Source organism: Miniopterus natalensis, chromosome 11, assembly GCF_054644295.1.
Source record: "Miniopterus natalensis isolate mMinNat1 chromosome 11, mMinNat1.hap1, whole genome shotgun sequence".
Taxonomy (NCBI): Eukaryota; Metazoa; Chordata; class Mammalia; order Chiroptera; family Miniopteridae; genus Miniopterus; species Miniopterus natalensis.
The window spans coordinates 58,574,279-58,597,929 of NC_142091.1; the positions used below are offsets into that span (position 1 = coordinate 58,574,279).

A 23,651-nucleotide genomic window follows, 5' to 3' on the forward strand; every position below is an offset into this window, starting at 1 on the left:
GAACAGTGAGGGGTTGGGCACTGATATTTCTGTCTCAAGCCAATTTCAAAACGTACCCATCGTGAATATTGGCTTTTGCTTCCTTCCTCTCTACCCCTGTGGTAATCCTCTTAGTATCTTTACTGCAACAAGCATCGTGAGTCTACCATAAGATGCCCTGTAGATACCCATCACCTCTGCCTGAATCTCTCTTTAAAAGTGCTCTTTTTCAGGTTATTAAATTAATATTTCCAGTGCACTAATCATCTCTCTGTATATAATTGAAGACATTGTTGTGAAAGGATTTTAAAGGTTTCAGAACTAAGAAAAGGTTATTTTTCTTTGAAAGCTTCTCTTTACTTGCCAGTTGATCAAACCTTTGTTTTCTTATACTACTATTTTGGTTGGACTGAAATTTTATTTGAAACCAATTTCTCCTTCCAAAAATACAATAGTGCACAAACCTTTATTTAAGATGAGTGTTTTCTCACTCTCACGGAATCACTAGAATCAATTCATAATGATGCAATGACTGTGGATTGTTATTCTATCATTTTTCAACATTAAAAAATATAGATTTCTTTTGAAGTCCTACTTTAACTTAAAATCAAAGAGAGGAGCCTCCTTTGAAATCTTTTCCTGTAATAACTCTTTACCATTCAACTTTCTTTCGGGTTCGAGCTGCTTTCTGTTGAATGAATGAATGAACCAGTGAATTCAATTGCATTTAGAGAAGTCTAAGCATCTAGTTACTGAGGCAGAGATACGGATGACCAGGATGCCCTCTGCCCTGAAGGAATGTCTAACCCAGCAGCAAGGATAAGACAAGGACCTCCCGAGTTGTCTCCCTAACACAAGGATCAAATCAGATCTTGCCTCTGCTTGATGTTTCCAATGGCTCCTTGTTTTCTACAGAACAGCATCCAGAATCCCTAACATTAAATTAAGACCTTTCATAATCTGATCTCAGCATCCAGTGGAATCTACCATTCTTCCCTTTTTATCCCAATGTGACCTGAAATAGGCCTAAACTTGGAGCACTAATTGACTTCAAATTGTACCAAAAAAAAAAAAAAAATGTTGTGAGAGGAACGGCATCAAGTTCCACGTCTTCGTAAGTGGCACAGAATGGATGCAGTGGGGTTACGGAGGCCACATCCTATCCGGCTTGGGAGTGAGCTGGGGTAAAGAAAGAGCTTATGAAACAGGCACAAGTCAGACAAGGCCAGCACGAGGCGCGGGGTTTCCGCCAGCGCTTGCTGACCGCGGCTGTAGGCCCGCAGGGGCTGGGGTGCGGCACAGGGAGGGAGGAGGCTGGGGCGCCGGCCAAGAAAGGGGGGCTGATTCCAGGCAGCGGGGGCCACGGGCACATGGTAACGGAAATCGCGAGTGCTTTCAGAAACCAGCAAACGAACGATCTGGCTTGGCTAACTCCCTATTAGACAACAGGGAGCCTCGTAAGACAGGTTACAGCTGAATTTTAACACCCTTCATCACAAATACATCGTGCCCTTGCCCTACACTCAGCGCCGAGCCAGCGCTCCAGGACGCAAGGGCCAGTAACGCAACGTCTGCATCTGGGGAATCCTCACTTTAATGGAGAAAGACCCAAGAGCAAGTGACAGTCCGTCCCGAAGCACCGGCTCTAGGAACAGTTTTCAGAGGCCTTCTGCAAATGCAAGGAATTCGAGGTTAATTGTCTCTGGGGGATCCGAGAAGGCTTCATGGAAGAAGAGGTCATTGGATAAAGCCTAAGGCAAAAAAAAACACCTCAAGTCATGGTGGGAGATACTTCCTAGGCAAAGAACAACACACGTCCCGGCACAGTATACCAAAGTGAGAAGCAGGTCATGGGACACAACTGATTAGCTCCGACTGTAGTGAAGGGCACGGAGGCGGGAAAGGCAGGCAGAGTGGGCAAGACTGAGGGAGAGCGTGGGGATGGGGAGCGAGGGCCAGGCGAGGCTATGCAGCTCCCGTAGGCAACAGCCAGGCAGACGAGTTTTCTGAGCAGGAAAATAATGTTACAGCAAAACCCTAAAAAGGCATGCCGGCAGGATCAGAACTATGGTAAATAAATCTAAAGGTCAGATGAATATAATACATAAAAGGCATTCATTCTTGGTGCCTCAACTTACATTTATTTTCTAAATTTGCTCAAAAACAGGCAGGCTTAGAAATAATTCTTGCCTTTATTCTATTTTTGTAATTATACTATTTAGATTTATATACACATTGAAACAACTAATATTTTCAGTATAAATTTTGACCTAATAGACTGAATGGGCAGCATGGAGAAATTCAAAATTAATAGTTTGGGACAATGTGCTTCTTACACCGTCTCCTGGAAATATAAAGTCCCAACCAGTTAACAGGAAGCCCTGCTTTCTTTGGGCATCTCTATCTCTGTGTGTGCCTTTTGGTTTTGATTTCATGAGTTCAAAAACTAAAGCTTATACAACTGAAGTGAACAACTCTATATAGTTTCCCAACTGAGAAAAACAAAAAAGTTATTCCTTTTTTGAAGACATGTTTAAAGTGCCTTTCATAGCTCAGTTGGAGAACAAAATTCTTTACTGGCAGGATACCTAAGTGTAAATTAATAAGAAGACCTTCTGGAATGGCTTGTCATGAATTGGGTTTTCTAAAGAACTCATGTTCCTTAGATATATCAACCCATAGAGCAAATAGATCAGATCCTAAAGTTCAGAGAGAGAACAGCCATCTTAAAGGCGTTCTTAAGTAACTCAAACTTATTATTAGTATAGTAGGTATAGAGAAAATATGCTAAAAACAGCACTTGAATGACAGAATTCAGATAGAATTTTTTCAAGCAGAAATGCTATATATTGATCCATTTTTAAAGTGCTTAATAACAGGAAGTAAAAAATAATACTTGCCCCAACACTTGTAAAATAACTCATAGTTTTCAAAAACTTTCCCAAATATCCACTCAGTCACCATGTATTGACTGAGAGTCTAGCACAGAAACTACCCACAGTAATTATGACATATAATTCTGACCTTGTTCTGCAGGAAATGGTTCTCCAAGTCCACTTTTTCAAATTGATCAGGTATCTGCTGACTGCTGGCATTAAAATTTGCTGGAAATCCCTCACAAACGTCCCAACTAAGCAAAGTGAAACATTTCATTATTTTTGCTAGAATAAAATGTATTTAATTATAATACTCTTTAATCTACTAGTATAATAATTTATGCACTTTATACTCTGCTAGTGAGAGAAAAAGCAATGTACAGTTCATAATCTTTTTAAACAAAAATTTGTAAAGTGCTTTGGTATCTATAGTTGGGAAAGAGAAGGCTTTAAATTTTTACCTTATTAACTATTAACTATTAATAGTACAAAAAAACACACAAAAAATGACTTTTATTCTTACAGGATCACTCATAGTTGAGGCCATCTTCACTGTTAAATTTATATTCTAAATACAGTGGACTATGAATAATAAAGCATGTTTTTATACTTATAATAGTTGGGTTATAGTTTGGTATTTTTAAGAACTTCTTAAGGGCAGCACAGTCTAAAGGGCACATGGACAAACCACAAACTGGAGGTATTGAACATCAATCTTAATTCAGCCAAATCACTTGTTTTAAAAGTGAGCAAATCCCTACCCTAAAGGAAATGACTTGGCTCAATATTGGTATGTTAAGACAGAGTATAGAGCATGCTGCTCTTCAACAGAAAACAGTTCTGGGGCTGGTAATAGTATATTTTTCAATGCTCTGAGAAATATAAATAGGAGTACAATTATTAAGAAATCAAATGTTACACTTTAGAGTATAGAAAGAAAATTCAAATAGAATTCAAATACTAAGTAAATTATCTTCAAACTAGTTTGTGTTCAATAAGGGCAGTTTCACATTGTTATTTTTAAGGAGCTAGATCTAATTTGAATCCACTCACTAAAACAATATTTATTGCACCTGGGAAGTAAAAGCAAGAAGGAATACATGAATTTAAAATTAAACTCCTAGCTAAAAATGGAAGGGAAAGGATCTAGGCAAATTTAACAGCTCAGAGAAAGATTATTGCACATGAAATAAATCTCATAAATGCAAATGCCTATAAAAAAGCATGCTGATGAGCTATTTTCTATCTATAAAGAAAACGAGAACAGGACAAAAGAGTTTCAAATCTTGCCTGAAAAGTGACAGGCAGTCATTGGGGGCTAGAGGTGTTTAAACAACTACCAAGGAACACCAAAAAGTCTGTCTCTGTAGACGTATTTTAGCAGAAGGTTGACACTAGACTAAGTGACCTCATCAGACTGGTTTTCTGGATCTGCCCTCTACTTCAGTCTTTTCACCTGTATCTTAAATTGTAATTTGTTAAATTAAAAAATATTAAAGCTAGATAAGACCTTATAGACAGGTCACATAACCCAACATAGGATCAGTTTTCTGCTTCATTGTCCAATATGGTAGCCATTAGCCACATATTCCTATTTAAATTAAGATTTATTTAATTTCAACAAAATTAAAAATTCAGTTCCTCAGTCACATTAGTCAAGTTCTCAATAGTCACAAAGTATGTTAACATTCATCCTCACAGAAAGTTCTATTAGACAGTTGAGAATAGTGGTTAAACCCTCAGTTCTTGAGAAAGACCATCTGAGTTAGAATTTTGGCTCTATCATGTACCAGTTGTCTGACTGGGCAAATTCCTTTGCCTATCTGTGCCTCAAATTTGTCTCTATAAAATGGAGTAATAATAGGATAACAGGTAATGATGTGATTAAAATAATTGTTTTGAGGATTAAATAGAGTCTTACCCAATTCATTTAGAATTGTGCCTGGACTATGGTCAGCACTCTGTGAATGCTTTCATTTTTTTTACAGATGAGAAACTGACACCCATCTGCTCATGGACAATCATAGGCAGATATGGGGCAAGATGCCCAGACCCTCCAACTCCTGCTCTTCTCACTATCCCTCCAAGCCTCCAGCATATTGTTTTTGTCTTCAATTTATCGTCATCAAATGACATCCTTAAATATGAACATTCATATAAATAAACATTGTTTAATATTTTAATGGCTCCATTCAAAACTATTAATTTAGAAACCACTAAAAACAGCTTCTACATTTCAAATAAAATTACCTCTGCAAAGCTGAAACTATAATCTGTTCATTGCCTTATATAGTTTTTTAAAAAACTCAAAGAAAGTTAATGATAAGTCTTTTAGGCACTAGCTCATTATGTCATGAAATAAGTCAATAAAGTAAATAACTGTTTATGTAAGATGATTCAAAGAACATCTTTTAGTGTTTCAGTCTCTCACTCTGGAAAATCTGAATTTAGGTGATTCAGATTACTTTAACCAAGCACATGTTAATTTACCTGTCACATCTAGGTAGCAGAACAGCACTGAGATCCAAGAAGGTTTTATATGCAATTGTAACGCCACCTCTGGCAAATACAGTCACCTGGTCAAAGGTCAAACTCAAAACAGGGTTCAGTGGAGATCTGAAAAAAATAAAATCAAAATCAAAGCTATCTGCAAAATTATGCAAACATTGAAATTTGAGTACAAATAAATAATAAAGAATAAAATATCAGTATCTAATAAAATTCAGAAATACTAAAATGCATTTTACTTTATTTGGCTGATTTAGAATATGCCAAGGATAGCTACAACACATGATAATTTTAAAAATAATTTCAATTAAAAAAACAAAGTATTTAGTGGAGAAAAACAACCAATTTTTCATATAATGTTCATCTTTTAATAATTATATCATGTATAACTAAATGATGTTCATCAATGTATAACTACGATGCAATACACCAATAATAATCTTTGGATCTGATAGTTAAATGAATCCTTAAGATTTGACTAAAAACCACCTTTTTTTTGTGGGTTAACTAAATGTTATACTAATTTAATTTTTTATATTACATACTGTTAGGTGCATTGTTTTAGGTTAATTTACATATTTGAGAATTAAATAGAGACAGACTCATAGATAGAGAGCAGGCAGACAGTTCTGGTGGGGGGCCACTTGGAGAGGTGGAGGGATCGAGCAAAACAAGAAAAAAGAGAGAAAGAACTCATGGACAAGGACACCCATGGTGACTGGGTGGGGAGGGGGCGGGCGGAGGTGGCAGATGGTATAGGGGGGATAAATGGTGATGAAAATAAAGTAAATTAAATAAAAAAGAAAACAGATCTTAGATAAGAATGGCCACTATGTCCAAGATGAGCCATTTTTTTCCTAAATTGGTGACAAACACTTGCTATTTAACTTTATAATTTTATGGCTCAACCACATCACCTGCGTATTATAAAAGATATTTAAACTGAATCTAATCGTGAGAAAACAGTCAGACAAGTCCGGAATATGGGACATTCTACAAGAAAAGTGCTGAACTTTAAAAAAAAAAATCAATGTCATGAAAAACAAAACAAAAGATAGGAGAATAAAGAAAATAACTAAATGCAATACATGAAGCTAATTTGGATACCAGGTTACAAAAAGCTCTAACGCACATTTTGGGTAGCTTGACTATAACTTGTGTATTAGGTGACATCACATTATTGTTGACTGTGCTAGATATTACAATGTGGTGATATAGAAGAATATCCTATTCTTCAGGTTTGTGACCTGAAGCATTTAGGAGTAAAACTTGAATGATTGTCTGAGATTAATTTCTAACCATTCAAAAGAGAGAGAAGGAAGATAACAGAGAGATAAAATAACTGTGGCAGACTCTTTAGATTGTTGAACCTGGGTGAAGGACATATAGGTATTCGTTGTACAGTTCTTCCAAGTTTTCTGCAGATTGGATATTTTTCAAAATAAAAATTGGGAGAAAAATAGTTAAAGGACTCGAAGTTGAAGCAGATATTGGCAATATAATCTTTTGTAAATGAGTAACCTGGCCCCTATATCAGCATATGCTAGGCAAGTTAGAATTACTCCCTGAAAATGAGTATCAGTTATTTAGCACATATTGCACATTTTCTCAATATATTTTAAGCTAGATGAAATAACTTTTTAGACACAAATTTTAGAAGTTCCAATAGTAGCAAATGCTATAATGGAGCCTCATTTTGGATTCCAAACCAGAAAAGAATACATTATCCGTTAAAATAACAATAATGTACAAGCAAATATACACATTATGGACTCCTCCAGCTACAATCTTCAGTTGATTTTGGACTATTTCAGATACCTAGCGTTCTATTAGTTATTCCACAAATATGATCCAATTAACCAAAAACAGGTGTTTGATATTATTAAAATGCAATATTACAGCAAACATTATTAAAAACGTCAAAATTAGTCACTACTTTAACAGTGATATTTAAAAAGAAATTATTAGACACACGTTTTACTAAAAGCCACTCCTTGTAATAAAATTCATTGCTATTTTTACCATGAAAAAAAATTCTCACAGTGCAATTAAAATATATTTTGAAATCTGCCTTTGGGGAAAAAACAGCATTCCTTACATATATTTTTAATTCTATAAATTACACGGTATTAGAATTATTAAGTATTTTAAGTTTTTTCTTCTGGGTCAGGTGAAATAGAATTTTGTAATATGGTACCCAAACTAATCCTACCAACTTCTTATAAAACCTTCATGGACTTCTGAGTAGACTTAGTTCCATACTTGAAATTTTTACTATTAGAATATATGGCAAATCCAATCAGCCTCTAGTTCTGTCCAGGCTATTTTCATTATAGTTATGATCAATTATACTCTAGAAGCAATAATTCCCCTCTATGTCCTCTATTCTGTTCTACAGATAAAGAGCTAAAAAAAAAATTAAGAGAAGGCAGAAAAGTGTGTTTAAGTTTCCTGACAAGCGGTTTCAGAGTTCATTTGGATGTGTTCTGTCAAAATATGCATTAATCTTCAAGATATTCCACATACAGCCCAGCTCATCAGTGCCTGCCGACTGCAGCCTTTTTCTTTTTTCAGAAATGCAAATAATTGTATGCAGGAATTTACCAATCTACAAAAATTTACACAATGCTCCGCAATAACCAGTAATTATTGTGGGGTAATACAAGGTGCCTTTGAGAAATATAACTCTGATAGGATAGAGCTTACAAGCTTTACCAATTTATCTTTAGCTGTCCTGTCGTTGGTGCTTAAAAGGTTAAGGCTTTATTTGTGAAAACATAGAGAGATAGTGGGAATCCTGTTGTCTACAGCTTCATAAATCTTGCTTAAAATCCTTTTCAATTACCATCCATTTCTCCTTTAAAAAGGGACAAAAAAATAGAGGAGTGGAAGCAGGTCAGGGCAGTGTGCGACAATGACAGTGTGATGGGCTTGGGCCCCCCGTGGCGTTTCCATCTGCTATCATTAAGGTGACTACTCAGACATGAACAAATCCCACTCGCTGTGCTGACAGGCAGACTTCAAGAACTATGACAAGGCATTAAGACGGAAAAGTCAGAGAGAGGGAGAGAGAGAGAAAGATGTCATATTCCACAAACAATGCTCCCTCACACAAAAAAAACACCCTGACATTTTATTGGGATTCAAGATCTTTAAAAATTTTCATAAAGGGTGCTGCTTGGCTTCTCCACTCTCCGTTTACATTAGTTTGCCCCAGGAGAGACAGAGGACAGACAGAGTGAATGCCTCGCGCCTACCTGTATGCTTGACCATAAGAGACCCAAATTTTCTGCTCATTTTTTAGCAGAAGTGGATTCTTAATTTCTTGACCATGCTCATCGAAAAGCCGTGCTGAAGAAAGATTGAGGCCTGGCAGGTTGGTGGAAGATCCTTGAAGCCTTTGATGAATCTTGAGAAGTAACTGGTGGTGAGTGGAAACAATGAAAAAGAAAAAAAACACATAAAATGTGAACATCTGTAATAAACTGTCTCTGCTCTGTAACAAATGAAGTCCAAACAAATGATAATTAAATTCATATAGAATGTTAAAAGAAGTGTGAAATGATGGCACCGTTCAGCTCGGGGAAAGTAACAAAGTGAGCATGGGCTTTTAACCAGCAGGGGGTGCCACAGGCTTGTGATTGAGCTCTGACCCTCTGGCGCGGGGACTGAAAGCAGATGTGACAGTCTTACAGGAAGAGCGCTTAGCTTCTACACATGGTAACAGTCCTCCTTGATAAGGGTTATGCTTTTCTTGTCGGAGCTACACATTCTCTTAGGCCCTTCCAGGGCATGTTCGAGTTTTCCAGTCGGCAACCTCCCCGTGTCCCCGACTAACCTGAGATAACCAATGGTAGAACAATTCACCGCTAACAGGATTGCAAAAATAAATAGGACTTTCAGCCCAGGTCGGTTCACTTAGACCTCTCCCTGGCTGAATCTTAATTAAGGGCCCTGCAAATGCTTCTGAGCCACTTCTATAAGAGATATTTTCAAGTTGACAAAGTTGAGAGTGTGAAGTATGAAATGCTGTCATTTAATAATTTAAATGCCAGCATTATCATTGTTTGCTTCTACCTTACCTTTAGGGTCTCTGAATTGTCAAGATAGTTCTAACTTAAGGCCTATTTCAAATGAAAGTAAATACAACTGAACTGGGTTGCAGATGGGATTTTAAAAGACTTTTTCATCATTTTCGGTCACCTTTGTTGGGGTGTTGAAACCTCTCCTCTTTCCGGCTCTGCGCCCCACGCTATCCATTACTCTCTTCTCCCCCAGCCTTCTGTCTCCCCCCAGGCTTCCTCTTCTCCTCTCCCTTGTTAGTTCTGTGTGTCTCAATTTCTTGCTCCGTAATGTCGGCAGGGAAGTGGATACGGCTGTGGTTTTTCCTTGCCCAGCTCTGTTTAGGGTGTCTCTTTTGCTCCTTCCATTAATTTCCATTGAAGGTATTCTGAGAAGTGGTAAATGCCAAGGCTCAGAGGAAGGAAAAGATGCAATCTTGTCACATATGCCAGTTTCCTCCCCTGTTGGCTCCAAACTCTTGACCCAGTGAAGTATTTCCTTTCGCCAGCAAGTATATTTGTAAAATGCCTAAGAATTAGGCTTTGTCCTAATTAAAGATAAATAATTGCATCTCCCACTTTCTTAGCTCTACATTGTTTTCAAAAACTCTATATTGACCAGCTTCTCAGCCTTGAGCGTTAGAAGGGCTGAAAACGATAACATGTTTTTCATTTCATTAAAGTTAATGCTTCTCACACAGCATAGCCAAGTCCTTCGAATTAAAAATAACAACCACTGCCCTAGCCAGTTTGGCTCAGTGGTTAGAGCGTTGGCCCTCGGACTGGAGGATTCTGGGTTCCATTCCGGCCCCAGAACCTCATTCTATTCCGAACCTTGGTTGCAGGCTCAATCCCCTCGTGTGGAAGGCAACCAACTGATGTGTCTCCCTCTCATCCGTGTTTCTCTCTCTCTCCCTTCCACTCCCTCTGAAAAAGTGGTGGAAAAACATCCTTGGGTGAGAATTAAAAATAATAATAAAGCAACTACTCTTTTCTTTAGGAGTACAATAGGCAAAGGTGCTAGAATAGTAAAAATCTGCATTTTTTAATTGGACCTACAAACATGTTTTAAAAATCTGTATATTGTATTCACAAAACCCTACATTTATTACTGTGTGGTCTCAACCATTGAGCTTATTTTTTTGTTGCTTTTTTATTATTTTAGAAAAACATGCAATGCTGATCATTGTTAACATCACCGTGATCTTGTTTTATAGGCATCACTTTTTTGTAAAAGGGAAAGATATAAAAGATTGAACACCTAATCCAGGAGATAAGTGTGTACACAAACAACAGGAGTGTGTGCTAGACGAGGAATGTGAACACCTGACCACTTAACCAAATTCACCCTCACAGGATGGCATCGCGATCTCTATTTTCTCAAGTTGTGATAGACTGCATTTTAGGTGTTCAAAGATGAGCATTTGGCAGCCTCCAGGAGCTGGGGCCCTGGTGCCTTTCATCTCTAGGTCATTGGTTAGAGTTGGGATATGGTGACCAAAAGTTGTGATAATTTTCACCCATTTAACTTTAAAGTTATGGTCACCAGGACTTTACAGGGTAAGAATGTGTTCAGGGACCTGAGAGGAGTATGAAACATTTTAAGCTACTGACTGAGACGAGCGTGCACCAAGGGAAAAGACAACCTTGAGTGTCCCAAGGGATCTCCCAAACAAAGAGCTTTATCATGCTCCTAATTCTAGCTCCCACCCCAGAACGGTCAATTTCACCATGCCATAAGCCAACACAAAAATTCCTACAGAGCAACGTCTTCCTGTATAAAATAACATAAATGCCATCTTCAATTTTAATCTGAACGAAAGAGTAAAGTATCCTAATGTAAAAATGAGGGGAGGCAAGTAGATAATTCTAGGAAGACTTTTGCATCATGGTGTTTCGTATAGTCAGGGATGTGATGGTAACAAGAAATCAACGAAGGCTCTGGATCCTTCTCTCTCTAATGAATCAAGGCAGCATTTCCCATTTCTTCTGGGCCCAATTAATGATCAGATAAGAATCTCCTAATTCTATGCAACTTGTGTGACTGACTATAAAGGCCAGGTAATAGATACCACCAGGGAGAGGTAAGTCTGGGGGTGCAGAACTAAACATGGGGGAGAAAGGGAGCAAGTTTCTAAACAAAAGCCAAGCAGCAGAGACTAAAACACTGGTGTGCGCTGGGGCGCATAACCCCAATTTGTAAACAACAGGGGTATTCAATGTCTTTTTATGCAAGACAAAGACTCAAAATAAAGACCCTGAACATGTTGATTCTGCCTGAGAAACATCCCAATTGTCTGGAAAATAGGCAAAGGTAAGAGTGTCTAAGAAAACCATCCAGACTTGCTCACAGTGAGCACAGGAGAAAACCAAAGTTGCAATGTTAGTCGCTCAGAGTCTAGGGCTTGGTAACACCCTAGACCCTGAACATACCCTCTACTGAATATCATGTCACTTCTTTTCAAAGTGTAAACAAGAGGGCAATTCCAGAGTCCAGTGTAGACAGATTTCCAAATACAAGCATAACGAAGGTTAAGACGCTGTTCAGAGGTGTGGAATTAATACTATTCTAAAACTGAGAGCCTAAGGAATTCAGAAGCCTAGCTTAACACTATCGATCTTTACAGATCAGCAAACGATTGATCTTTTCTAAATAACTTTAAAGATGTAATTACCTAAATTAAGGACAAGTAACTTGGAAGACACTTAGAGTCATAAATAAATAATCAGTAAACTCACTTTTTCCATCATATTGCCAGCTTGGTTTGGGCTATTAGACCCCAGATCTTTTTGGCTGATACAAATAGAGATCTCTCCAGTGTCTTTACCATTTTCAAATATCTGAAAAATAAATGCATTCAAAAATAAAAATAAATTCATGCACACACACATACGTACATATATTCATACATACATATATAGACACAAACAGTCCTGGCTTCACACTGTGGGTGTTGACCGGAAAGCACACACTGGGAACCGTGCAAAGCACGAGCCTCCTGCATGAGCATGTGCAAGCACCTGGCAATGAAAATCAACAGGGCTGGAACAGTCCCTCGTTTCTCCTCTTGGTTTCAGTGTCTTTTAACTAACTAGCTCTCCCTACAATCTCACAATAGAAGGAAATGTGGACACTAAAGGAGGGATCACGGATATGCTGGATGCTTAAGTGTTTCAAATGTCAGAGAAAGGTCAGCTCATTTCATTCTTCTTGAAAAACATAAAGCCACAGAATACGTGAGGGATGTCTGATTTATATTTAAAAGAGATCAGTGTTCAGTTTCCCTTTTGACTCACTAACAGGAAATTCAACCTGACAGATTTATTGCATAACAGTACGATAAAAGCCATTCACGTTAAGTGCACATATGCAACAAGTTGTTGAGGACAGAAATAAAATTCAGAACACTGCATTACGCAACGGCCCTTAAAAAAAAAAAAAAAATGCTAGCAAACAGTCTGGTCGAAAGTATCCAAATAAACCAGTTTCAAAGGAGGGCTCTAGAGGGAACACCAACCTCTGACCACATGGGGGATCCATGCAGGCGAGCCACTCACCTGGCGAGAAATGAAGCAGGCCACGGGAGGCCTGATGAATAAATTCAATCCTTGCTTTTTATTTTGTTTTTTTCCCCTAAAAATTCTTATCTTCCCTTTCTGATATACCCATCCCATCAAGGTAGCCATTTTATTTCTTTCTAGCACTATTTCCAGAGAAGAAAATTTGGGACAGAATCTTATTATAAAGGAAGGAAACGGTCTGGTTTACTTTCGAGATAGTTCGAGAGTCGTTTAATTAGTCCTAACCTGGTTTGGGAAATACTGGGTTTCCACAGCACTTCTCAGGCTATAGACCAAAAAAAAGGAGGGGGAGGGAATTAAAAAGAAAAAAAAGGAATAACTGCGGTCAAGAACTGTGGGTTTTCCCTCCTTGGAGCTTTTCATCCTGCTGATAGTCCAGTGGCGAAGGTTGAGCTGTCGGCCTTGGTTTGGGGATATCCTGCACCCTCTAGCATCTTTTGCTTCCAGGGATTGTTTTAAATTTCTTTTCTGAGTGAACATGCAATCCCAAGCAAGAAACCTCTCTACTTTTGCAAGGAACTTTGTAAACCCAACTGTGGCCAGCAAACCTAAGGGAAGGGGAGTAGGAGGAAAATCTGAGTGTCCCAGCAGGGCCGGAATCTGGAACAGAGCTCTTCGACAGCAGGGCCAGTTAGCAATGACAGTCACAATTCTAGCCGCGTGCATTCTGCAAGGTTAGTGCTGACAAAAGCTCAGGTGGAGGAACTTGTTGATGTTCCTTTGTCAAGACTTGCTAGCCGGGAAATCAGAGTGCAGCAAATTATATTCTAGAAAGTGAGAGTGTGAGCGCCAACTGCCAAACTGTGAAAGCAAATGGGACTTGGTCAGCACCTAACAGCCTCACTAGCTCACTGCTTTCTCCACTACTGCTAATAAGTCCTCCTGTCTATGTCTAGAAAAGTGTTCTCAAAAAACAAAAAAAAGAGGTGTTTTAATGCTTAAGTTTTCAAAGTTTAGATGTTTGAGTGAAAGAAAGCTGCCCTCCACTATTCATTCATATAAAAGGTGTTATTTTTCTGTATTTTCTACAAAAATAAAAATTCCCCTACCTGAAATCCTATGAGATTATGCTTTTCTTAAAGCCCAGCTCTGATTTTTAAGGTCTATATTATTAGTATGCCCATTTCTAAAAAAAATCTAAGAACTGTATTTATTTTTTTTCTTCCTTTACATGAGAAATACTTTTATTTCTAGTGTCCAATGCCTGAAAAAGATAGCTCTCTAAACAGAGTTACTATGACTGACTAGATATAGGGAAGTAAAAAGTAGTTCTACAACTTATTTCCCGGCTGCTGACCCTCGACTTAAGAAAACCCGACTGCTATCTTGGCTTCCCAGAGGCTCTCTGCATGGCCTCACCTCCCTATGGCTCTAAAATTAAATTCTCACTCTTGGAGTGGGATGATGCAAAAAGCCAGCTGAGGCTAGTCTTGGGTCCGAGGAGGAAGGTAATAGAGCCTAAAGTATTTTTTTTAATGATCCAGATCCTCTTGAAAACGATGGTAGCTAAGGACTACTGAAGAAAATACCTACAATTAGGAATTTACTTTTACTCTCTTAGTTATGCAAAGTACAGAGTTTTAAGGAGTGTCTGCCATGAACTATAGTCTTTTTACATTCATTCATGTCGATACTAACATTTCCTGAGCAAGACTAAATTGGATTAACATAAATGTTTCATTTTAATGTTGTTAAGTGATTCATTCATTCATCAAATATTTACTGAGTTCATAGCAAGTGCCAAGCACTGCACAGGTGCTTAAGATATACCAGTGAATTTCCACTCTCGAGGCATGGACCAAGTAAGTAAATCCTATAGCATGGTCAGGGCACGTCCAGGTCTTGTGAGGCCTAAAGTTTATTCAATTTGGGGGACCTTCCTCAATAAAAAGAATGCAAAATTACAAATGAAAAACTAGATAAAAATATTCATTTAAAATGAGTAAAGATACCACAACAATTTACGCATATTTCAAAGCTCACACATAATAAAAAACATCACAACATTCAGAAAAAGTTCCAAAATATTTTCATTAATTAGCTATCCAACGAACATATTTTGGCTGACTTGTCTCTGATCACCTATTTATGGGGTAACGTTATAATACTTTCTGTAAGGAGAGAATCAAAAGATAATGCCATCTTCCCTCTTGAATGGTTAATCAACCAAATTTTTATTACTGATTAGAAAAACTTCTCTCAACTTCATAACTTAATTGGTCATTTTATTAAAAAAATTTAGGACTGATGTCAAGTTTGCGGAAAACTTAATCAGGTTTCTTTAAAGTATGAGCTATAAAATGTAGAAGAATTTCCTATAAGTTAGCTGGCTTTGTTAACTTCATACCCTGTTTTTCCTCCAACACTATACTTTTGGTGTCAGGCACTCTCGCCAACAGCCAGAAAGCAACACTCCAGCAGGCAGGTAGTAGCCATCTACCTGGAAGCTCTCCCCATGCCAGGATGGCTAGCACTGACCGAGCTACACAGGGAAGTGATTGCAGACAGCTAATGACATTCACCTACGCCCAAACTAAATGTATCCCCAGTTCCATTTCCCCTTTGCCGGACTTCGAAAATGCCTGTAGCCACTTCAACGCCACTTGGTGCAAAGGAAAGCTTGACAGAGGGGAAGTTGGAATGGAAACAGCCAATGGTCTCAACCAATTATAATGAAAATGTTACGTCTGCAAATTTTACTGAAACATTCAGCCATGTGTACACATTGCTAGGACCTCTCCCAGGGTGGTAGAGGGGACCTATGCAAGGAAGGGGCCCTGAAGCTTAAGTTTCATTAGCTTCGCGATAAATGCACTTTTGAGGGGGTTGGAAGGTGGTAAGTGCTATGTAAAGAAGAAAAATGCAGCAGGGCAGCGTATATAGGGTCTGGGGTCACGGAGGGGATGGGCCTGGTAGCCACCATATGAAGCAAGTGATCAGTACAGGCCTTCAAGAGAGGAAAGATCTGAGTGAAGACTTAACGGTAAGAAAGTAAGCTAAGCAGACAGCTGGTGGAAGAGCAATGCAGACAGAAGGAGCTGCTAAAGCAAAGAAACAAGACACGGCTGTGCCCCAGTCTGTTCCAGGAATCTCAAGGAGACTAGTGTGACAGAAGCAGGGGGCTGGAGACAGCGAATAACATGAGCTCAGAGGCGTAAGGGGTTGGCAGCAAGATGGGGAGCCTTTGGAGGGTTTGGAACGGAGCAGTAACAGGATCTAACTTACATTTTTTAAAGGATCATTGTGGCTGCTGGGCGGAGAGTTGACTACAAGGAGTAAAGGTAATACAAAAGGTGGGTGATAGTGACTCAAACCAAAGAATTATATTTATATATTATGTATAACAATGGGTATGGTGAGAAATGGTCCATTCCAGAGTGATCTTACTTGCTTAACTTATTTATTAGCAGGATCAGGAAATCAAATTTGTAGCTAGTCTAATATTTCTGAAACAGGATGTATGCATCTATCGGTGTAAATAAACAAACTAAATAACTTTTCATACACAGCATTTGTGACGGCATAAAAATGTCAATGAAGTACTAAAAGAATTTCTTTCATAGAGACAGTGACCAAAACTTAACTCATATGGGGAAAGATGAGCTAAGTGAGGAGTTTTGAGCTAATGCGTCTCTTCGACGAGTCTGCCTGCATCACTTATGACACCCATTTCAGGACTTGTATTTGGCCTAGTTCAGTGCCGTTACCCAGCCTTTAATGTTATAAGTCTGGTTAAGAGCTAGCATTTGGGGAACAGCAGGGTCCCAAACCCTCCATAACTGCTGAGCAGACCACCCTGGAAGCTCTCTGTGCGTGAGTGGAAGGCCAAACACCTAAGCTTCCGAATGCTGCAGGATGCAATGCTGTCAAGAGGCAGTAATAGGAAAATGACAGTGCAGTGTGTTGTCAAAAGTTGGGAGGCTGAACAGTAACAGGATTTACTACTAGAGGTCTGATGAACAAAAGGAATATAAAATTGCCATGCAAAACTATTTGGCATATTCCAGCTGCAGTTAAATATGCCGAAATAAGATTAATTTACACTTAGTCTTAGATTAGGGTCCCCAGGAAACAGGCTCTGGGGCAAGGATTTACTTGCCAGAAGTTTGCTGGGGAGCGTTCTTGGGAGCAACAGCGGTGAGGAAGCGAGGGAAGCAGGACTGGGCCGGGGAGGTGAACTGTTATGCAGTTGGGGCAGAGGCTCTGGCGGGAGCTCTAGAGCAGGGAGGGCCCTTCAGAGTTCTCCAGAATTGAAGCCACGGAGCCTTGCACAGCAAACCAACCGAACGCTGGACGCAGGTTGCGGCCAGAATAAGGGCCTAATCGTGGGAGAAGCAGCTCCTTCACACTGAGTGCAATCGTCTAAGAAGGATGTAGCTGTGGCAACTGGAGGGTGGGTATCTCAGTTCTGAAGAGGGAATCCCGACAGTGTGGCATGGCATCCACTACATGCACGCACGGTAGTCCAGAGTGGAGGGTGCTCTGTCACGCACATCCACTCCCTTAATACTCAAGGCAACCAGGCTTTGCAGATGAGTCCCAGGAAGGTTAAGTGACTTGCTCTGGGTAAATATATTCTGCAGGGAGATCTTTAAAAATCAAGTCTTATGATTTTTTTCCAGCTTTACTGAGATACAATTGACATATTACGTTGTGTAAGTTTAAGGTATACAACATGTTATTTTTATATTCATATATATTGCAAAAGGATTACTAGTGTTAGCTCACACCTCCATCATGTCACCTAATTACCATTTAAGAACATTTAAGATCTACTCTTTCGCCCTGGCCAGTGTGGCTCAGTTGGTTGGGCATCGTCCCATGCACCAAAAGGTCACTGGTTTGATTCCTGGTCAGGGACAGAGCTAGGTCTCGGGTTCAGTCTGCAGTGGGGGTGCACATGGGACACAACCAATCAATGTTTCTCTCACATCGATGTTTCTCCATCTCCCTTTCTCTCTCTCTCTAAAAATCAACAAAAACATATTTTTTAAAGAAGAAAAAAGTTCTCTTTTATCAACTTCCAAGTACATAACACACTATCACGGTGCTTTGCATCAGATCCCAGGACCTACTCATCATCTAACTGGAAGCTTGTACCCTCTAACCAACATCTCCATTTCCTCTACCCACTAGCCCCCGGTACTCACCATTCTATCCTATTTCAATAAGGTTTTTACCTAAGTCAAAGAACATGAAAGTTAAAATAAATATTTTTATGTAAGAAGCTAATTAGTCATATTTATGGCTAATTTAAAAAATCTTTACCTAATCAGAATTCCAAGTTAACTTTGGAGATAGAAAATCAACTCTACCTGAATTAACATTATATACACATTAAATCAAATAAATGTGTTGCTATCTTTTCATTTTTATAGACTTTCAAGATAGTTTTTAGAATATCCTCATTTTCTATATTTTCTCCATGAAGTAGGATTTTTGGGGTGGGCCAGAAGACTGACCCCAAATATCTCTCCCACCAATTTACCAATACTTGAAATTCCAGTTAGAGATTTACTTGGAGGTCATAGTTAAGTAGAGTATGTGTTTTAAATGCTATTTAGTTTCTTGTTAAAATATATCAAATATACCTGTAAGCATAGTTTCCCCCCTAACATGAATGAGTACTCTGGGTAACCAAAACCTATACAGAAGCTTACTGTCTATGACAAGACATTTTTATTTTAAGTAATAATCTATTTTTATCATAAAACATCATCAAAACTGTAGTTAGACTCTTAAGTAGGTGTAAAAGCATCCCTTCATTTGCACTGACTAGAAAATCTGCATTCATTTCTATGTTCGGATGAACCAATGCTCGCTAATAGTCACAGTGACTAGGGCTAACATAGATGTCAGTGTGTGATCCCAGGGATGGGAGCATATGCAGGAAGAGTCTCAGCGACTTGAGCATCTCAAACACTCTGTGAAAAAGCTAATTGAGAGGTAAAAACAAATTAACTGCTATGGAGCAGGACAATCTCCCCGAGAGAGAGAGTATGTGCCTGCAGCAGCAAGGTTCAGTGGTTGTGTTTAGTCTGGGCAACTGCTGGGACGGTAATCCAGCTCTGGCCCGTGGACCTTCCCCGCTGACTGCCCACCTGGCAATTCTCTGGGCACCTCTAGACTGTCAGGGCTGCACGGGGAAAGCCTGTTTCATTACAACCAGCTCTGCATGGGAGCGGATGCCCCGACCAATTGCCCGTCCCTGATTTTGATACAGACGCAGTTTTCCCTTCAGAGGGTCTAGGAAAGGAAGATTGTATCTCCCTGCACACCCGGCTGCTGATGCCTGTCAGGAAATAGGCTGCGCGAATACACTGGCATTTCCCCCCAGAGTCCACAGAGGGGGAAAAAAGAAAAAGGAAGGCAAGATGGAAGAGAGCTCTGGAAAGAAGGGCAGGTGAGAGGTTTCCGTGCCTGCTGCTAATAGCTATCCTACGAAGTGTTAGAAGGCATTTCACGTTTCTTTGCCTTTAAAATGAACAGCCCAACATTTGCCTACTATGGAAAAATCTACATATGAAAGTAATTATCTCCTTCACATATTGTCCATCATTTAGTGAATGTTCTTAAAGTCACAACAATATCCCAATTTTTCTACTCTAGCCACAATTCCTTTGAAAATGAATGAAAAGTTGGCATGCATCACTCTTTGTACTTTGAACATATCCTAAATTTGTTTTCCCACTGTCCACTCAAATAACGTAGGTAAAATAACAGCAGTTCAGTGGCTGTAAATAGATGTATGGGAAAAGTAGTTAAACAAAAAGACAAGGATCAGGGAATGGACAATAGAAACAAGGACATAGTATGTATGCAGAACAGTGACAAGGGCATATAGAAAATCTCGCCACAGTTTTATGGATAGCTGACCTCAGTTATGTCCTTGCATGCACTTAATTGCTCTGTGGATTCCTAAGTGTTTAAATAAACTTGCTATTCATGCATATGGTTAGAGAAGTTTAAACTTTTTAAAAATGACCACAAAATAGAATGCAGATCTTAAATGTTTCATGGTGCTCCTGTGTTGCTGATAGAGCTAATTCAAGTGTCCAAAGCATAGAAAAGGCCAGGAGAATATTATGGATAAAAATTAGCATTTTTCCTGTCAGCAACCAAATTACCCCATTTTCTCAATATAAACTAAAAATGATGAAATTGTATAAAAAGCTGAGAAGACCTATACATTAGTTTTACTGTCTTCAAAAGGTACCATATTGTTCTAATTCTATAAAAATATCATGGGCTTAGGCCAACATGATGTCCCAGGCTTCTGGGCATCTTCCCACAGTGCCTATCACAATACCTGGTGACAATGTGTATTTGATAATGTGTGGATTTACTAGACTATTGACTTAAAATCTTTTTTTCTGTCATTGGAAGAAAAAATATTGATAGACACATAATATCTCAGAGGGTGAACTACACCACAGACAAGGACATTGTATAAAAAATAAATCTGTGAATTACCTCTTTTTGTGCAGTAAGAGAACAGTATAAAACTAGAAAAGCTAATAAAACCTCCAAGTCATGCCCTCTGAATCTTGTTTTTATCCAGGTTACTAAATTCCACCATATTTCCCTTGCTCACAGCCAGAGTGGATCGTGTGAAGTTAACAAAGATCAAGCTTTGGGACCCTTCTTTGCTCCAGTTGCTAGGGGGCCGGAAGTTGCTGAGAGCTGGAGAGTATCACAGACGGGGAAGGGGAGCCAGATAGCAACTAGGGAGTATTTGTCGGTGAGTATTTCTGATAAGCTTCCTTAAAAAATCTTGAAAGAAAAGATCTGAATATCCAAGCCTTCATTAATTTGCTGTGATTTACTTTCTTGATCCAAATAAATATCCACGTTTAGGCCTGATTTTAAAGAGACTCTTCTCCCCTGAAATTTTATAAGTGCTTAGGCCACAGAAACTGGAGCTGCCTCTACTGGCAGCAAATGGAAGCCAACCCACAGAGCATCACTGACCAATTGTGTGTGAAAAGCACTAATTCCAGTTGAAAGGACAGCCCTGTCCCCATCTTCCACTCATTCCCCTGTGCTTTCTCCCTCCTCCTCACACATCCCACACTCTTGCTCATCAATTCTGTGTCAGATCACCCACCTTCCTTCTAGTTTTTCCACCCACTGTCCCCTACAGATTTGCTAATACCCTTTCCTATCAATCCTTTCTTTCCTGCTCTCCCGGGGAAACGCTAACATTTCTGACAGCATCTCCATGGGGATGAAGAGGAGGAGGAGTTGCAGGGAAAGAACAGGACTGGGAAGGCAGGAGTCACTGAGCCATGGCTACAGCAGATGTTCTCATGGTGGCTGGGGGTGGTGGCAGTGACAGAAAATATGGGGTAAGAGAAGGTTTGGAGTAGTAAGCAGTTGCTCCAAAGAGTTGTTACCTGAAGGGCTTCATAAAGTATAGTATATGTAGAGTGTGACCACAAAAGGTAAAAACAATAAGGAATCTCATCAACTTTACAGATGCTATGATAGGATAGCAAGAGAATGTACCAGAAAACAAAAAAAAGTACACAGTGTGGTTGTGACTACACAAGGCATATAAGTGCCTATGGAAATGATATGCAAGGGTGAGAATGGTCATATAACAAATAATGTGATTATGGGTAATATAATTTTTCCTAAAATTCCTCTATTCTTATCATGTTGTGTTTTAAAGTTTTTCTTTTTAGGTGAATTCCCCCCCCCTCTCTCTCTCTTTATATCTTTATTGTTCAAAGTATGGGATGGACATCCAAACTTAGGCTGTTCTCACTCCTTTATCTTACATGTCCATGTAAACTTGGGTACCGTATTATGCCATGTGATTAAAAAATGGGACTGAGGCAATGCGGAACACAGAAAGAGTGTGCCCTTCTAAGAGATGATCTTCTCATATTAAGACCTAACTAAAAGCTGCTATTTTTAAATTAGCAATGAAGTATCTGATGAGAATGAGCAGGTCAGACAAGAAGTGGAGGCAACTATAGACAACTTGAAAGGCACCCAAGGATATTTGAATCACCCCCTGCATCCAACCCCTAGCGGAGAACCACTGCTCTAGAAGATGATGGTGGCTACAGTCGATTATTTTGGTTCTTGAAGCTGAGCCATGGGCTTACACATATGTATTCAATCGAGTGATATAAATCATCAAATAGAAAAAATTAGATGATCGTCACAATTCATTTTTATCAGATCACAGATCAAAATCAAAAGGGAAGGAGGAAAATAAGCTTTGTTAAGCCATCCCTTACAGTTACAAATGGGAAATATATTTGTTTATTGATAAATAACCCAACACTTCGCATAGCACATGCTATAAGGTGAGATAAAGTTGCTCACAACCAGAAAAGACATGGCCTTGCCCACAGTGGAGCTAACTGGGATAGAGATGGTGTTCCAAGGAAGCACAGCTCATTCACACCCTACAAAAATTTAGACTTTGCCCAGGGAATGGATATGAACTGATTCAGGAATTAACAAAGGGTGATTAACACTATGGCCTTTGCTCAAATCTCTTCAGTTGGAATTAGCAAGTTCTACCCACCTAGGGAGCACCGAAAATCTCCTCAATTGTAAGATATTTGCAATTCTTAATATTTAGGGTATACTTTGCTAATCCAGTTTTGTCTCTACGGTCTGGCTATTTCAGATCTGAGAACTGGTTTAGAAAACCACAGATCTCAGTGTGGATTTTTTCCCCATTAGTCCAAACATATACTCACTCCCAACAATGTGGGAGTTGGAGAAAAGGAGGGAATGCATTACCACAAATTATACACAATAATTTATTTACAATATTTCATTTAATCTGATATGAGAAACATGTCAGTCACTTTGGCCTTCCATGACCAACTTCCCTTTTTAGTCTAATCCAGAAAGCCCGTTGTGCCTTTTGTAGCCCATGACTCTGACCTTTCCCACTCAGTGGCTACAGGAGTTGAATTAGTGTTAGGGACCTAGTCATGGGTGGACTGACCCAAACAGATTCTCTCCTTGAAAGATTTGAACTAGGAGACACAAAGACTCTAGTCAGATGATAATTACCATTTAAACTGAAAGGTTAGGGTTAGGGCCCATAATTTTCCTCCATGCACATAAAAAGGAGGAAACAGAGAAAGCCACAGGCAGAAAGAAAACAAACTGAAAGGCTCAGAAAGATGCAGAGAGGAGAGATTATGGGGTTTTAAGAGAAATTAATATGGAAAAGTAATGACTTTCATGTGGGACTCTGGTCAACTTCCTAGTTTTCATTTTCATAAAATTCCTTTATATGTTTTCAACAAATCCTCTTTTTACTTGAGCTGGTTGGAGAAGTTTGTGTTGCAGGTAATCAGTGAGTTTTCATGTAAATGTACGGTTAATATTATTAGAGCTGATGGGAAAAGGAAAAGCTTTGAGAGGGCAGAGATAAAATTCAAGTTCCCTTTACCCTAGGCCTGGCCCAGCTCTGACAAGCAGAAAAGAAAAGTGGGGCTCTGAAATGAAAGTAATACTGTTTGCAGGAATCTTTGAAATGGATCTCTGAAAATGCCAAAGGACCTCTTTATATCCCTGGGGCTATTACTACAATTTAAGGTGGCCACCACTAGGGAGTGATGTTGAATCACTAGGAGTACAGACAAGTCGTTAAGGCTTCTTTTATTTG

At 39.1% G+C, this 23,651-nt stretch overlaps 1 protein-coding gene across 1 annotated transcript in view; it reads right to left on the reverse strand.

Moving 5' to 3' along the window:
* DCDC1 (doublecortin domain containing 1) overlaps window positions 1–23,651 on the reverse strand; it is a 151,418-nt gene that overhangs the window by 18,098 nt on the left and 109,669 nt on the right. Inside the window, exons 9-12 of the mRNA XM_087822274.1 lie at window positions 12,164–12,265; window positions 8,621–8,784; window positions 5,346–5,471; window positions 3,004–3,109 (exon numbers count right to left, since the gene is read on the reverse strand). Of these exons, the coding sequence (XP_087678400.1) occupies window positions 3,004–3,109; window positions 5,346–5,471; window positions 8,621–8,784; window positions 12,164–12,265 (498 nt within the window). The remainder of the gene's footprint in view (window positions 1–3,003; window positions 3,110–5,345; window positions 5,472–8,620; window positions 8,785–12,163; window positions 12,266–23,651) is intronic.